The following is an 18,427-nucleotide window of genomic DNA, read 5'->3' on the forward strand; positions in this document are numbered from 1 at the left end:
GATGCGGGAAACATGCCAGGATGCGGGAAACATGCCTCAATGGGGGTACATTTTCCAGGATGGGGTTACATTTACCAGGATGGGGTAACATGCCAGGATGGGATACATTTACCAGGAAGGGGACATTTACCAGGATGAGGTACATTTACCAGGAAGTGGGATATTTACCCGGATGGGGGAACATGCCAGGAGTGGGTACATTTACCAGCAAGGGGGAACATGCCAATATGGGGTACATTTACCAGGATGGGGGGCATTTACCAGGATGGGGTCATTTACCAGCATAGGGGAACATGACAGAATGTGGTATATTTACCATGATGGAGGACATTTACCAGGATGGAGGACATTTACCAGGAAAGGGGTACATGTCGTAATGGGGGAACATTTACCAGGATGAGGTACATTTACCAGGATGGGGCCATGATGGGGACAAATATATCAGAATATAGGAAATATATATCAGGATGGGGGACATGTTGCCCAGGAAGGGGGACATAACTATACAATAGTATAGGGTAGTAACTTGTACGTCTTTATGGGATTTCAAGATGTTCAGACTTTGAAATGTAGATGTGGATTACAGGGTGAAATCTGATTGCATTCCAAGCTAAAATCTCTGTCTGTCTAATATGCTGAAATTTTTTCCAGAAAGATCAATCCAACTGCTGTGTCTGGAAAGGGCAGTGGGAGAGGCTCAGCTTCAATGTGTGGTAAGCATGCATGAGCGTTATGCCCCCTGCTGAAGAGAAGAGAACACTGCAAAGGTAAGGTTAAAATGAATTATTTACATAATAGCATTGGTTGACAATTCGGAAAAAAAAATTGGGTTTAGGGCTACAGTTTGGGCACTCGGCCTATGAAAGGTTCGTCATGACTGTTCTAAGTGCTACCTATTCAGCTATATTGCTCCCTCGGATTAGATCAGAGTTTGTTCAGCTACCTTAGAGTTCACTGCTTCGTATCTCTGCATAGAAGTGTTGTGAACTGTATTTTGTTCGGAAATCTGCGTGTTTGTTAGATGATCTTCAAGTATCATCTGTTGTAGTACATTATGAACTACGTTCCTTTGGTAAGTATCTAAATAAATTTCTACAATATACATACACACAGTACAGACCAAAAGTTTGGACACACCTTCCCATTCAAAGAGATTTCTATATTTTCAGGACTCGGAAAATTGTAGATTCACATTGAAGGCATCAAAACAAAATACTTAAAAAAATGTGTAAAACAACTGAAAATATGTCTTATATTATAGGTTCTTCAAAGTAGCCACCTTTTGCTTTCATTACTTCTTTGCACACTCTTGGCATTCTCTTGATGAGCTTCAAGAGGTAATCACCGGAAATGGTTTTCCAACAGTCTTGAAGGAGTTCCCAAAGATGCTTAGCACTTGTTGGCCCTTTTGCCTTCACTCTGCGGTCCAGCTCACCCCAAACCATCTCGATTGGGTTCAGGTCTGCTGACTGTGAAGACCAAGTCAACTGGCGTAGCATCCCATCACTCTCCTTCTTAGTCAAATAGCCCTTACACAGCCTGCAGGTGTGTTTGGGGTCATTGTCCTGTTGAAAAATAAATGATGGTCCCACTAAATGCAAACCGGATGGAATAGCATGCCGCTGCAAGATGCTGTGGTAGCCTTGCTGGTTCTTTATGCCTTCAATTTCGAATAAATCCCCAACAGTGTCACCAGTAAAGCACCCTCACACCATCACACCTCCTCCTCCATGCTTCACGGTGGGAACCAGCCATGTAGAGTCCATCTGTTCACCTTTTCTACAAAGACACGGTGGTTGGATCCAAAGATCTCAAATTTGGACTCATCAGACCAAATCACAGCTTTCTACTGGTCTAATGTCCATTCCTTGTGTTATTTAGCCCAAACAAGTCTCTTCTGCCTGTTGTCTGTCCTTAGCAGTGGTTTCCTAGCAGCTATTTTACCATGAAGGCCTGCTGCACAAAGTCTCCTCTTAATAGTTGTTTTAGAGATGAGAAGGTGTGTCCAAACTTTTGGTCTGTACTGTACATATGTACATATTTTAATCTTTATTTCCCTTTCAGGACTTCAAGGGTTGATAAGGTCAGTTTGTTACTTTTAGATTACCATCATGGACAATCGTGAAGAAGATAGGCGAAGACATCGCACAAGAATTTGGGAGTCTGGGGCTTCTAAAAGACATAAGGCAAAAAAAGCAACAATGAAACCACCAGAAGAGATAGCGAAGACAAGAAAATTGGACACGTTCTTCACTGTTCATTCAAGGCAATTGTCAGAAAGGAGTAATGACCTTGTAGAATCTGATCAACCTGACAATCTTCAGTGGAAGTAGTTGTTGATCCTGGCAAAGAAAAGGCTGAAGTAGTACAACTGAAGAACAGAAAGAAAAGGAGACTGATAGTGGCACTTCTTATGAAGAAGGTGAAGCTGAGGGCCCACCAGGGGGTGATGATATTGGACTTTGGCCATCCATTATTTCAGAACAGATGCAAGATTACTGGCTGAAAAGGGGGTTTATCAACAATCCAGCATTGTGATGAAAGTTTGTTCATTGCATACTCGGTTCAGCAACCTAGAAAGGACCGTAATATTTCAAGAATGTGCACACTTGGGCTTTTCCGTCGTCAAAATCATAATGTTGAAGTCATAACGAGGAATTGGTTATGCTTCTCTCCCTCTACAGGACGCATTTACTGCTTCACGTGCAGATTGATGTGCTTTATTACAGCATATGAGTCCTCTCAGCTTTCGTCTAATGGATTCTGTGATGCAGTCAGCAGAACATCTGAACTCTAGAATTGCTTTCAATATGAGGTTAAAAGTGATTGGGCGAATTGATATGGAGCTAACACAACAGGTCGAGGCTCAGGAGAATTATTGGAGGTCAGCATTGAAATGAGTAGTAAATGTTATTCAGTTTATTGCTGAGTGTGGCTTAGCATTTAGAGGAGATAACAAATTGGTTGGATCACCTTGAAATGGAACTTTCTGGGCATTCTTGAACTCATCGCCCAGTACGATGACTTTCTTGCACAGCATATCAAATCTCAATCCAATCGCGGCAAGGGTCATACAAACTACCTGTCATCTACAATTATGGAAGAAATTATCAATACAATGGGCGAACAAGTCCTCAGATAAATTATCTCTTGAGTTAACAAATCAAAATACTACTCCATCTCTTTGGACTCCACACCCGATGCAGCTCACGTTGACCAACTAACCCTTGTATTGAGGTATATGGAGAAAGATGGCCCTGTTTAATGCTTTGTAACATTCATGGAAAACAAAGGCCATGGCGCTCAAGACATGTTCAATGCCTTGTTGGAATTTTTGAAGAGACATGACCTAGATCTGGGAAAATACCGCGGTCCAAGTTATGACAATGCATCTGCAATGAGTGGCAAATGCAATGGCCTGCAAGCCAAAGTGAGAGAGAAGAACAATGTTGCATCCTGGATTCCTTGTACGGCACACTCTTTAAATCTGGTTGCTAAAAATGCTGTAGAAAGCTGATCGAGTGCTGTACATTTTTTTGATTTCCTTGAAAAGCTGTTCCTCTTCTTCACACTTTCAACGCATCGGCATCAGCTCCTGACTGAAGCTTTGAAAAATATTGACTCAGCAACAGCATTGAATCTCAAACGTGTCACAACAACGCATTGTAATATAAAGACTATAGCACACATATGTGCTATAGTCTTTATATTATTTTGAGTATTTTTGACTATTTAGCACCATATAGTCCGGTTGAGCCAGAGCTAACCCTTTTCACAACAACGCATTGGTTCTGCAGAGCTGACGCTACTAAGGCCCTTAAGCATCAAACAAACTAGCAACAACCACCAATACATGGTTAAGTATTTCTAAGGCACATTTCCACAATTGAATATGTGATAACCAAAAATATATGGATGCATAATATAACCATGTGTAGGCAAGGACTATATAGGGCAAATCACTAATAATTAACAACACAGAGAAAAAAATGATCAAACGCCCATTATATTATAAATGCAAATTTTATTGTGACAGATCGAACAGACAACATGAAATGGGTGGAGAAAACAAGGTACAGAAAATTCATTCACCCCAAGATAAGTCCCGGACACCTCCGTATACAGGATATAATTGCAAAGACTAAAAAATGCAATATAACACAGTGCATTAATCACTAAGTCCACTAGATGTCGCCATATACCCATAAACATCCCTGAACATATGGCCATTGGAAATAACTTCTGAAAGGTGAATCACCTAATATATAATAAGCCGGTTGTTAAAATATACTTACATGAACAAAGTACAGATGCTGGATGTCAGGGGGGTAAAGGAGGGTCCCGCAGACCATCCTACGGCCATTTCGGAAACACTAGATTACCTTCGTCAGGGACCATGCTTAAAAGGGCAAAGGTGGGAGGCTATTATATGTCAAACAGCCAACCGCAGTACATCACCTCACTGATGTATGCATCCACATGGTGATGGCTCCGCCGCCAGGTCACCTGCCGCGTCACCAGTCACGTGATCCCAGGCACCTAGGACCCGAGACCACCTGACCAGAAAAGACACAGCGTGACGGCCGGGCGACGGACAAACCACGCAGCGCATGCGTATCAGTGTGCACTGCCGTTGGATAAGAGGTGCCAGTACCTGATTGTTAAATAAGCCATGTAGCTCATATAGCAAAACAGCTAAGTCATATCCAGGCGCCTACAATGGAGCGGCACACTCAGGATCTAATCCACCATATAGATCGATCACTAATAACTGGGACATATTAATTTAAAGAGCATTTTAATAAAGATAAAGACTATAACTCATATAATCATATCCAACACACGTCATGGCCCCGTGACTATATAAGGACAAGATCCCCAAATCGTGGGATATAGTGGAAAAACCATAAGTTGCATGTGTACACCAACCATATTATATTTTATTTTACTATAATGTCACACTATATACAGGTACACAGGCAGACCACATGGTCCCATATTGATGGCTACATAGTCAATCTTAGCATGCTCAACTATACAATTTAGTCCACATCCTTTAACACCATAGCGACGGCCTAACGACTCAAGACGTCGGAAAAACAGGGTACTTGTTCTATAACGACGCTTTGAGACGTCATGCCAAAAAAAGCTTGTAGCGCCCCCCAGCGATGGAAAATCTCTGGGGTTTCAGCTACCGGGGGTAGCTGAGACACACCGTATACCGATGATCACGTTACAGTAAATGAGAGCGCCGGTAAAAAATTATTTATCACCCATCTGGCATGATCAAACATGTCAGCTGGGAGATAAATCTCCCCTCCGGTCCCCCAGTATCACCAAAGTGCCCCCCCCCGACCCCACACACCCGCCATAATCCAAGATGGCGACGCGCACAGCAGCGCACTGCCCGCATTCATCTTCCTCCTCTGATTTCTGTCGCATGTGCCATGACACATGTGACAGAAAATTTCTCCCCAGGCCCTTCCAGGTCACCCCCTATTCCCCCCCGGTGTCCTCTGGTGTTCCCCCGTACCTGTCGCAGCGCTGATCCCCCGCGGCCCCCTCCTCCTTCACAGTGCACGCTGGTCACATGTGCAGAGAGCGGCTGTCAGCTCAGCTTCCTGATTTGCTTTCAGAAACGCTGGCTGCTGCTCACACTCTGCTGCTGTGACCCAGGGAGAGTGGGTGCAATGTCATTGCACCCACACTCCTCACATGGAGGGTCTGCACTCCTAGAAAATGGGGTACACGTTCCCTGAGCGTGCCACCCATATTCTAGAAAGTCCAGAATCGTCGTGGGACTTTCAAAATGGATTACAGCAGACCCGATTTTTTTTTTCTCTTTTCAATATATTGGTGAAAGAGGCAATGTTTTGGGAAGTGTTTTTTCAAATATTTTTTTTTTTTGTTGTCATTTTTTTTTTTATTACTGTCAATTAGTTATGTCTGGTATCAGATAGACGCCGTTACATAACTAACTGCTGGGCTTGATGCCAGGTGATATTACACATCTGGTATCAACCCCATTTATTACCCCATTTGCCACCGCACCAGGGCAACGGGATGAGTTGGGGTGAAGCGCCAGGATTGGCGCATCTAATAGATGCGCCACTTCTGGGGCGGCTGTGGTCTGCTATTTTTAGGCTGGGAAGAGTCCAATAACCATGGCTCTTCCTACCCTGAGAATACCTGACCCCAGCTGTCAGCTTCACCTTGGCTGGTGAACTAATTTGGGGGGGACCCCACGTTTGTTTGTTTTTTTTAAAAAAACAAAAACAGCTGTAGCCTGGTTTGCAGGCTACAGCTGTCTGCTTTACCCTAGCTGGCTATCAAAAATAGGGGGGACCCCACGTCGTTTATTTTAATTATTTTTTGGGGGGCTAAATACAAGGATAGGCACCCTTTCGTGCCACATGAAAGGCACTAAAGGGCGCCAGCTTGGAATATGCAGGGGGTGGGACGTTATATTTGTTTGACATCTATCCATTGTAGCATTTTAAGCTATGCGCCCACGATCAGGGTTTGCAGCGTTTTGGGCACAGAGTGTTTTCCCTGCGTCCATAGCGCTGCGTTGTGCAGTAGAAGCACAGTAGAAGGATTTTTAGAAATCCCGTGCCCACTGTGCTTCTTTCCTCCGCAGCATAAACCGACCTGTGGTGCAGCTTCCCGAGCCTCAGCATGTCAATTTATGCTGCGGAGACCAGAGTGTTCTCTGCAGGTAGAATAGAGCTAAAGTCCACAGCAGCCTGAACCCAAATCGTGGGCATGGGCAGCTGCGTTCTCCCGTAGACAACACTCGCATCTCTGCAGGAAGGCTGACACTGTGTACTAGACGCCGTGTCTCTGGATAATGGCCACATAGCCTAAAAGTGAGAAATTTGTTGCTACAGCAACATTTTTGTGAAGTACCTGTGGATTCAAAATGCTTACTATACTCCTGAATAAAATCCTTGAGGGGTCCAGTTTCCAAAATTTGGTCACTTGTGGGGGGGTTTCTGCTGTACAGGTACCAAAGGGGCCCTGCTAATGTGACATGGTGCCCGCAATTTATTTCAACTTTTCCATAATTCAAATGGTGCTCCTTCCATTCCAAGCCCTCTAATTTATTCAAACAGATGTTTTTGGCCACATGTGGGGTATCCCTGCGCTCATAAGGCATTGGATAACAACCTGTGGGGTCCACTGTTTGTTGCTGCCTCTTGAAAAAGTAAGAAATTTGATGCTAAGGCAACATTTTTGTGAAAAAAATGAAAATTTTCAATATGGCAATCTAAGCTTATCAAATTCTGTGAAGTACTCGTGGATTCAAACTGCTTACTATACACCTAGATAAAAGCCTTGAGGTGTCTTGTTTCCAGAATGGGGTCACTTCTGGGGGACCTCCACTGTTTAGGCACCATAGGGGCTTTCCAAATGCAACATAGCGTCCGCTAATGATTCCAGCCAATTGTGCAGTCAAATGGCGCTCCTTCCCTTCCGAGCCCTGCTGTACACCCAAACAGTTGATTTCCATCACACATAAGGTATCAGCATACTCAGGAGAAATTGCACAATAAATTTTATGTTGAATTTTTTCCTTTTACACTTGTTAAAAAAAACGCTACCTGGTTGAAGTAACAATTTTGTGGTAAAAATGTATTTTTTTTATTTTCACAGCCTAACATTATAAACTTCTGGGAAACACCTGAGGGTTCAGGGTACTCACCAAACATGTAGATAAATTCCTTGAGGGGTCTATTTTCCAAAATGGGTCCACTGTATAGGCACCTCAGGGGCTCTCTAAATGCAACATGGAGTCCGCTATTGATTCCAGCCAATTTTGCAGTCAAATGGCACTCCTTTCCTTCCGAGCCCTGCCATGCGCCCAAACAGTTGATTTCCACCACATATAAGGTATCATCAAACTCAGGAGAAATTGCACAATAAATTTCATGGTGATTTTTGTCCTGTTACCCTTGTGAAAAAAAAATATACCTGGTTGAAGTAACAATTTTGTGGTAAAATGTTATTTTTTTTATTTTCATGGCTCAACGTTCTAAAATTCTGTGAAGCACCTGGGGGTTCAGGGTACTCACCAAACATCTAGATAAATTCCTTGAGGGGCCTAGTTTCCAATATGGGGTCACTTGTGGGGGGTTTCTGCTGTTTAGGTACCTTAGGGGACCTCCAAATGCGACATGGTGCCCGCAATCTTTTACAGCCAAATTTCCTTTCCAAAACTCAAATATTGCTCCTTCCGTTCCAAGCCCTCTCATTTGTACAAACAAAGGTTTCAGACAACATGTGAGGTATCACCGCACTTATAGGAAAGTGGGTAACAAATGTTGAGGTCAAATTTTTGGAATTACCTCTTGAAAAAGTGAGAAAATTGATGCTAAAGCAACATTTTTGAGAAAATTATTAAAATTTTCAATATGACAACGTAACGTTAACAAAATCTGTGAAGTACCTGTACCTGTGGGTCCAAAATGCTCACTATACCCCTAGATAGAAGCCTTGAGGGGTCTAGTTTCCAAAATGGCATCATTTGTGAGGGGTTTCTTCTGTTTAGGTACCTTAGCGGACCAGTAAATGCAACATGGTGCCCGCAATCTATTTCAGCCAAATTTGCTTTCCAAAATTCAAATATTGCTCCTTCTGTTCCGAGCCCTCCCATTTGTCCAAACAGAGGTTTCTGACCACATGTGGGGTAATGGCACATTCATAAGAAAGTGGGTAATAAGTTTTGGGGTCCATTTTGTTGTGTTATTTCTTCTAAAAGTGAATACATTTGGGTTAGAGCAACATTTTTAGGTAAAATTAAATTTTTGCTTTTTTTTCATTCCACATTGCTTTTGTTCATGTGAAACACCTGAAGGGTTAATAAACTTCTTGGATGTGGTTTTCAGTACTTTGGGGGGTGTAGTTTTTAGAATGGTGTCACTTTTGGGTATTTTCTGTCATCTAGGGCTATCGAAGTCACTTCAAATATGATGTGGTTCCTAAAAAAATGGTTTTGTTAATTTTGATGTAAAATAGAGAAATCGCTGATAAACTTTGAACCCCTCTAACTTCCTAACAAAAAAAAAATGTGTTTACAAAATTGTGCTTATGTAAAGTAGAGATGTGGGAAATGTTATTTATTAACTATTTTGTGTCACAGAACTTTCTGGTTTAACGCTTTTAAAATTCAAAAATTGAAAATTGCTAAATTTTCAAAATGTTTGCCAAAATTCAACTTTTTTCATAAATAAACGCAAAAAATATTGCCCTAAATTTAGTACTAACATGAAGTCCAATATGTGATGAAAAAACAATCTCAGAATCACTGGGATCTGTTGAAACGTTCCAGAGTTATAACCTCATGAAGTGACACTGGTCAAAATTGCAAAATTTGGTCTGGTCATTAAGGTGAAAATTAGCTCCGTCATTAAGGAGTTAATCTCATTTATCATAACTAGATACCCTGCAAGAAGCAGTCACATGTAAGAGAATGAGGAAAAACTGATACAATTTAGGCATTATATACATGTAGACACCATAACAGTCAAAATGTTGCACTACATATAACACACATATATATCCTAACCTTTCATATCGAACATCTAACGTTTAATAATCATTACATATTATTGCAGTGTGAAAATGAGTACAATTATCTCATGAGTACTCTCATGTATATGCCTATAACACCAGGGAAAACTATATGTACAAGAAATCCTAATATTAAATACCAATATATTCCCCATATTCGTTCACATGCATGAAGGATGCATATGTCCATGACTCTAAAGCCTGCTTTACACCTTTCAATTAAGCATACGATATCGTATGCGATGTGACACGCCCCCATCGTATGTGCAGCACGTTCAATTTGTTGACCGCGTCGCACAATCGATTAAAAGCTGTCACACGTACTTACCCTTCCATACGACCTCGCTGTGGGCGGCAAACATCCACTTCCTGGAGTGGGAGGGACGATCGGCGTCACACCGACGTCACACGGCAGCCGGCCAATAGAAGCGGAGGGGCGGAGATGAGCGGGACGTAAACATCCCACCCACCTTCTTCCTTCCGCATTGCCGACGGGACGCAGGTAAGATCTGTTCATCGTTCCCGGGGTGTCACACACTGCGATGTGTGCTGCCTCGGGAACATTGAATAACCCGACGTGCAATTTTCAGAAAATCTACGACGTGCATACGATGAACAGTTTTACGTTGAATCGCAGTCGCACATAGGTGTCACACGCTACAACACCACTAACGATGCCGCATGTGCATCACTTACGAAGTGACCCCGCCGACACATCGTTAGATATGTTGTAGCGTGTAAAGCCTGCTTAAGAGTTATGAATATCAAGCTCCGAAAATATCCAAATCAAATCTCCAAGTGGTAGGTAATAGATAGAAGAGTAGCCATATTGCAAAGTGCCCGTTCCATATGATGGAAAAATTTAGGTCCAAGCCTTCAACCAAACCCGATTCTAGTGAAAATTAAATAAAATTAAAAACATACAAACCACACACTTAAAATGATTAAAATAAATAAAATCACCGCCGCACAGGGTCAAGTAGCCATATACCATAATTAGCAAGCAGATGTACCTTACAGAAAAGGCGCAAAACTAATTTTCTCATTGAGGCCAGACGGACACACAGTATTCAATGTGTAAATCCATCTTACCTCTAACTGGGCCAGTCTTCTACTCACTTCACCACCCCTGATCCCAAGATCGATCTGATCGATCCCTAGGACTCTAAATAAGGCACTGTTGGAACTATGGTATACAAAAATGCTGGCTGGCTATGGATCCTGCAAAGCTCTCTGCTGTCCTGGAATTGTCCGAACCTCTTTCCTTGAAGGCGGTGCAACGCTTCTTAGGATTCATAAATTATTACAGGCAGTTCATACCCCATTTCTCTACTTTGGTGGCCCCTTTGGTGGCCTTGACTAAGAAAGGTGCTAATCCAAAAGTCTGGTCTACTGAGACATCCCAGGCTTTTGAGGCAGTAAAAAGACACTTTGCAACTTCTCCCGTTCTTCAAAGACCCGATGAGAATAAACCCTTCCTCTTGGAGGTTGATGCCTCTTCAGTGGGTGCTGGTGCGGTCTTGTATCAAAAGAACGGTGTAGGTAGAAAAAGGCCATGTTTCTTCTTTGCTAAAACCTTTTCACCGGCAGAGAGAAACTATACCATTGGTGATAGGGAACTGCTCGCCCTGAGATTAGCCTTGGAGGAGTGGTGTCACTTGCTGGAAGGAGTGAAACATCCTTTCCAGGTCTATACAGACCATAAGAATCTGACGTACTTACAAACCGCTCAGCGTCTGAATCCTCGCCAAGCCCGCTGGTCCTTGTTTTTCTCCCGCTTTCACTTCTCCATCAACTATCTGTCTGGGAGTAAGAATAACAAGGCAGACGCTCTGTCTCGCTCTATGGTTTCTACCCAGGAAGAGATTGACGAACCTCGTCTTATCCTTCCCTCCAGGGTTTTTCATTTGCTCTCTCCTGTGACGTTAGACCAAATCCCACCGGGCAAGACCTTTGTGCCGCCTGATCAACAGAATGATATACTGTCGTGGGCCCACACCTCAAAGGTGGGTGGGCATTTTGGTATTAGGCGGACACGAGAGTTACTGGAGAGGTGGTGTTGGTGGCCACACTTAGCCAGCCACGTCAAGAGATATGTCGGTTCCTGCTACTCGTGTGCTCGCAACCGTCCATTACGGCAGAGACCGGCTGGGCTCTTGCATCCTTTACCAGTGCCAGATAGACCATGGGAGGTGGTAGGCATGGACTTTGTGGGTGACCTTCCGTGTTCACAGGGACATAGATTTGTGTGGGTCATTACGGACCATTTCTCCCGGATGGTTCATCTCGTACCGTTATCGAGAATCCCATCTTCCAGGGTACTAGCCAAACTATTCCTCAAGCATGTCTTTAGGCTTCACGGGATGCCAGATCGTATCATTTGTGATAGAGGCCCGCAATTTGCTTCCCGTTTCTGGCGAGATCTTTGTAGCCTTCTGCAAATTGAGTTGAATCTCTCTTCGGCATACCATCCGGAGACCAATGGTTTGGTTGAGCGTACCAATCAATCCATGATTATATAGCTTCGACACTTTGTTGCTGAGAACCACGATAACTGGTCCTCCCTCCTACCCTGGGCAGAATTTGCCCTTAACAATTCGCTGGCTGAGGCCACTGGGCAGACACCATTCGTACTCAATAATGGGCAACACCCTAGGGTACCGGTACCGTTTCCCGCTGCTGCACCTTCTCCTCTTGTGGCCGACTGTGCAACTAATGCCAGAGAGGTTTGGGATTGGACTCAAGAGTCGATCCAAGCAGCTAAGGACCGTATGAAGACGGTGTCCGATCAGTTTTGTCGCCCGGCTCCTGTCTTTTCTCCAGGGGATTATGTGTGGCTCTCTGCAAAACACGTGAAACTTAGAGTGGGCTCTGTCAAATTTGCTCCTCGCTTCCTGGGTCCTTATGAGGTTCTTCGACAGGTAAATCCTGTAGTCTACCAATTGAAGTTACCCGTCCATCTTAGGATCCATGACAAATTCCATGTTTCACTGCTAAAGCCGGCTATTTTACCTCACGCTCATGAAGTGCACTCTCCTGCCTCTGATTTCTCTCGCTCTAGCTATGAGGTACGAGCCATAGTTGGTTCTAAGATGGTTAGCGGGTGCAGGTTCTTCTTGATATATTGGGAGGGCTATGACCCGGAACATCGCTCTTGGGAGCCTGAGGAGGCTGTCTATGCTCCCGACTTAGTTGCCGATTACCTGTCGCCGGGAGGGGGGCCCTTGAGGGGGGAGGTACTGTTACGGTTGCTGTGGCTCTGGAGACTATGTCCGGATTTCTTGCTACTGCACATGTGCAAGCGCTGGAGACTAAGTCCTATCTTGGAGCCATTGCACATGTGCGGGTGACATCATCGCTGACACGAGGTCACATGTCTCTGACATCTTCTAAGCTGATTGGCCACTGGTCATGTGCTTGTGACACGTGGTCACATGTCTCTGACACCTTCTATGCCGATTGGTCGCTGGTCATGTGCTTGTGACGCTTTGCTCGGTGATAGGCCAGCGTGACGTCATTGCTGTCATTCTGGCAGCGGATTGACTCTGGTGTCCTCCATCTTGGATGAGGCACAGAGTCTATATAAGACCCTGATGCACGCCGCCCGGTGCTCAGTCCTCTTGGTTCATGCATGAGGGTAGACGCCCAGTGCACGTCCCTCTAGGCATCTCTCTGTCTATGTTAGGTGAGCGCTACTGGCAGGGTAGTGTTCTTATACCTTACAGCTTCGGCTGCAGTCCGTATCCTTACCTCTTAGTGGAGCGGACATAGGCAGGTGCCTGAGGCACATGGTCCGGCTGGGCCTTGTGATTCTACTCGTAGGTGGACGTTTCCGCTAGGGTAACGTTCCTTATACTGCGTCTGGCAGTTGTTCGTATCCTCGCACACTAGGGGAGCGAACAGAGGTAGGAGCTTTATGCGGCTTACGCTGCTGTTCGTCTCTTTTGCACCACTAGAAGAGCGGACCTAGGCAGGTGCCATATCTAGTAGTTCGTGTCCTCGCACACTAGTGGAGCGAACGCAGGTAGGAGCTTTGTGCTGCTTACGCTGCTGTCCGTCTCTTTTGCACCACTAGAAGAGCGGACCTAGGCAGGTGCCATATCTAGTGGTTCGTGTCCTCGCACACTAGTGGAGCGAACGCAGGTAGGAGCTTTGTGCGGCTTACGCTGCTGTCCGTCTCCTAGCACCACTAGAGGAACGGACCTAGGTAGGTGCCATTTCACACTCACTGGTTTTGTCTCTGTGACCTTTAACAGAGACCATTCCACACACCCTCCAAGTAAGGGAGGAATTGCTTTATTTTCTAATTATATTCCTCTGTGAGTTTAACAGAGGTATTGCACTCTGCACTTGTGCTATTATTTTTTACAGTGGCACACTTATATACCCCTTATCCTCTGCCATAGTCTGCAGCAGAGTCTTTGCACGGTGGACCCTGACTGTCTGACATTCCTTTAGGTTTTATTATCAGACAGCCCCCCGTAACAGTTAGCTGCTCCTTTTAAGGCAGGAATGCAATGATTTTGAAATGTGTTTTGGGGGTTGAAGTTAATTTTCTTAGCCAATATTGACTTTGCAAGTAATTGCTCTTAAGCTGATTACTCTTTATGACATTCTGGAGTATATGCAAATTGCCATTAGAAACACTTAAGCAGTAGACTTTGTAAAAATTAATATTTTTAGCATTCTCAAAACTTTTGGCCATGACTGTAGATGTGAGAAGGGCACCACCCTCCGGGATCTCCTGGCATGCAGCAACGTCATAGACAAAAAAAAAAAAAAAAAAAGAGTATGCCACATAAAGGATCACCAGAAGAAATGTTTTTTTTAGGAAATTGAAAAAACTTTATTACATCATAAGTGTACAAAATAATGGCTCAAGGGACAATCGAACACAGAGCACAAGGATTAATGTACAAAGGAAAACACACATTGAAACATTAAAAACATTTGCCCAAATAGGGTATGGTTACTGAACACGCTAACCCCAACATGAATGTCAACACCGTTATGTGTCAAATAGCAGTTTTCTCATATATGATAGATAAGGCCCCACTGAGGATTTTATATTCAATATCCTCTTTTAACATGCATTATCCTGAATTGGTCACTGTAAAGCCTGTATCAGGTCGGAAAATTCATCAAAAAGTTGGTACAACTAAAGTCCACTGTTTTGTAGCATGGTATTCAATACATATATTTAAATCAGTGGTGAATTAGTATCAAACATACCACATGTGGAAAAGACTTTCATTATTGGTATTGAACCTTATCTTTCATTGGCTGGTCAGACACTCAACAATACAGAACAGGTACATATAAGTCAGCATAGGTTTAGTGAGGCATCTCGACAGATATCAGATTAGACCTTGAATCAGCACCTATTGGGTTCAGATCATCAGCCCTGGTAGACAGTGATATACACAAGGGGAGGGATAAGATAGTACAATTTCCCACATCAGAGTCTCCAATGATCCTGACCCAGTCACCAATGGGTTAAACACAGAGAACCTCACAGACTCATGACACTGTGGTCACTTTAACCCCGAGTAAACTGACTAGCCTATTAGTGATACAGGGAGGGAACAGCCATGCCAACAAGAATTCATCACAGCTCAGAGGAAAATAGCATGTTATATAGCAGTATAGTTACCAGATGTACCTCAGCAGCAAGACCTAGTGGCGACACGCTTGGGGTTCACCACGCTAACCCCTGTAATCTGTTTGTTTTCTTCCCCCATGCATTACAATAGGGACCCTGTCTTCTTGTTAGTACCCATTTAGGTCTTAACCCTTTTACCTCTAACCCATCAGTGTTCTTCGCACAATAATATTTTAACCACAATGACTATTAATTTGCTCTCCTATAATGTTAACGGTCTAAACTCACCTAACAGAAGATACCAGAACTGGAAAGAGGTAAAGCTTTCTAACGCTGATGTAATTTGTTTGCAGGAAACTAAGTTGGTTAGAAATAACCACCCAAAATTTGAGAACAAAAATTACCCACACTTATTTAGCTCGCTGAATGAGAGAAAATTTTCAGGAGTGATTACAATTATTAGGAATTCCGTTTCATTTCAATTACTATCAGAAACTAAAGACAATGAAGGACGATTCCTAATAGTGACATGTGTAATTAACAACTGTCCATGTACGATCGTTAATTTATATGCCCCTAACCATGGCCAAATTGTTTTCTTGAATAAACTCTGTAAAAAAATCCAAGAAGTTCAGAAAGGGGATCTAATTGTTTTGGGCGATTTTAATTTAATACCTGATAGTAACTTAGACACAACAGCCCCACCCAGACATTACAGACACACTTTAAAACATTGGCTTATTAACCAGAATTTTTAGATATTTTCCGTTGTCTGAACACCTCATCATGAGAATACTCATTTTACTCTGGCATCTATCAGACCTTCTCCCACATAGATTTGGCTCTAACAACCTATCAAACAATTTCCAAATTTAAAAATATAACAATAGGTCAAAGGACTTTCTCAGATCATTCACCAATCCATTGTGAATTAATACTCGGTCCATCTTTCTTGAACAAACCATTTTGGAAAAGTAATCCATACTTAATTAACTCACCAAAATACAATAAACAAATTAAAGGAAAAATTGACCTATATTTTAAGGAAAATAATACTGAGGATATTTGCCCCTTTATTCTTTGGAACGCGCACTAGGCCGTGTTGAGGGGAAGTTTGATCCAGATTTCGTCCATTCACAAAAAAATACAACGTGAAAAAGAAATTAAGATACTTTTTGAAATTAGGAATAAAGAACAAATACAGCAAAATCTATCATCCCCCTCACCTGAGTTACACAGGGAAATCCTATCCCTTAGATTAGCTCTAAGAGCCCTACTCCTTAAAGATTATGAGAATTTCTCCCACTCCATGAGATCAAATTCTTATTGTTTAATAAACAAACCATCCACCTTAATGGCCAGAAAGATCAAACAAACAAGAATAAAAAAAGCGTATACATCAAATTAAAAACCCCAATGGATCCATAGCAATGCACCCAAATGATAGTTAAATCATTTGCAGAGTACTATACTAAACTTTACAACTTAAAAGACGACCATTCGACCCCTCAACCAGATGACACCATAATAAAAAAATTTTTAAATGAAATTAACCTCCCTCAATTAACCCAAAAACAATTGGAAACTCTAAATCATCCATTTTCAGAAAGTGAAATAATAAGAACAATTTCCACCCTTAAAAATGGAAAAGTACCGGGTCCCGATGGCTTCGGCAACGAATATTTTAAGGCCTTTTCGACAACTCTAGCGCCTTATCTGTCTAAATTATTTTCTAAAGCAGCTCTCCTTGGAACTTTTCCTGGAGAAATGCTAGAAGCGGTGATTACTGTGATTCCCAAGCCTAAAGGTGCTGTTGATCAAGTTACCAACTACAGGCCCATTTCGCTTATCAATACAGATATAAAGATTTATGCGAAAATCCTTGCTAATAGATTAAAAGAAATACTTCCAAAATTAATTAATTTTGATCAAATGGGCTTTGTCAAGGATCAACATACTTCTGACGGCACTAGGAAAGTTTTAAATCTTATTTCCCTCATCAATGCCAAAATAATATCATCAGTTTTGGTGGTGTTGGATGCCGAAAAGGCCTTTGACAGGGTCAACTGGAATTATTTAGCAAAAACTTTGTCAAAGTTTGGCTTTAATGACCATAATATAAAAACAATAATGGCCTTATACTTGTGCCCGTCAGCCAGAATTTTTGCGAATAATCATTTGTCATCACCATTTCACATCACGAATGGCACCAGACAAGGGTGCCCATTGTCGCCCTTATTGTTTGTGCTCGCTATTGAACCGTTGGCCGAGAGGATAAGATCGGACAAGGAAATTATTGGCATTCAGACAAATAGCTATCATCATAAGCTGGGTCTTTTTGCTGATGATGTTATTTTAACATTATCAGACCCAATCACATCTGTTCATAAAGTACAAATGGTGTTGAACAAATTCTCAAATGCATCTTATTACAAAATCAACCCAAATAAATCTAAAATCCTACCCTTCATCCTGGATAATCAGACTATTCAGACCATACAAACCATATCGCGATTTAATTGTGAGTCAGATTCTATAACCTATCTAGGGATCCAAATCACCAATAATCTACCATCTTTGATAAAAGTGGAAAACCTCATAGAAGTGTCTCAAAAGGAAACAACTATCCTTGCTAAAACCGAAATGACCTGGCTTGGCAGAATAATGTCATATAAAATGTTAGTTCTCCCTAAAGTATTATAAAAGTATTATATTTTTTTAGAGCAATTCCACTTATTATTCTGACACCATTTATAAGCAAGTTCCAAAGTATTTTAAAATGAGTATGTATGGGAACGTAAAAAACCTAGGATCTCTAGAACCATTCTCATGAGACGCAAAATCAGAGGCGGCTATGGACTGCCAAATTTGGAGTGTTATTACAAAACTAACATTATTCAGCAAAGCCTCCATTGGATATATAATAATTACCATCTTCCATGGCTTGATCTGGAGCTCTCCCTAAACAATTATTCTTCTCTTAAATCCCTTATTTTCCTTCACCTATTAAACCCTAACCTATCTCTCCCAAACTTTCCTACACTGGCTGCTACTATATTTGCATGGAAATCTCTTTGCAAAATTAAAACAAAACTCCCCAAATACAACCAAATTAGTAATTTACCACTAAAATTTCTTTCAAGTTTATCTAATGTTGTGATCCCCCCAACCTGGCATGATCTCGGACTACGATATATACGTGACATACATAACGGTCACGATTTTACTCTATTTTTGAACCTCAAAATTAAA

General features: G+C 42.3%; 1 protein-coding gene across 2 annotated transcripts in view; it reads left to right on the forward strand.

Annotated features, from left to right (window-relative positions):
• Positions 1–18,427, forward strand: part of LOC142309939 (glycine N-acyltransferase-like) — a 177,030-nt gene that overhangs the window by 31,330 nt on the left and 127,273 nt on the right. The window contains exon 1 of one of the 2 annotated variants that reach the window (XM_075347409.1): positions 652–767. The exons of the other annotated variant lie outside the window; for it this stretch is intronic. Within the exon in view, the coding sequence (XP_075203524.1) occupies positions 724–767 (44 nt within the window). The 5' untranslated portion in view covers positions 652–723. Of the gene's footprint in view, positions 1–651; positions 768–18,427 lie in introns of those variants that run through there. 2 annotated transcript variants of the gene reach the window in all.

The sequence above is a fragment of the Anomaloglossus baeobatrachus genome, chromosome 5 (genome assembly GCF_048569485.1).
Source record: "Anomaloglossus baeobatrachus isolate aAnoBae1 chromosome 5, aAnoBae1.hap1, whole genome shotgun sequence".
Lineage (NCBI taxonomy): Eukaryota > Metazoa > Chordata > Amphibia > Anura > Aromobatidae > Anomaloglossus > Anomaloglossus baeobatrachus.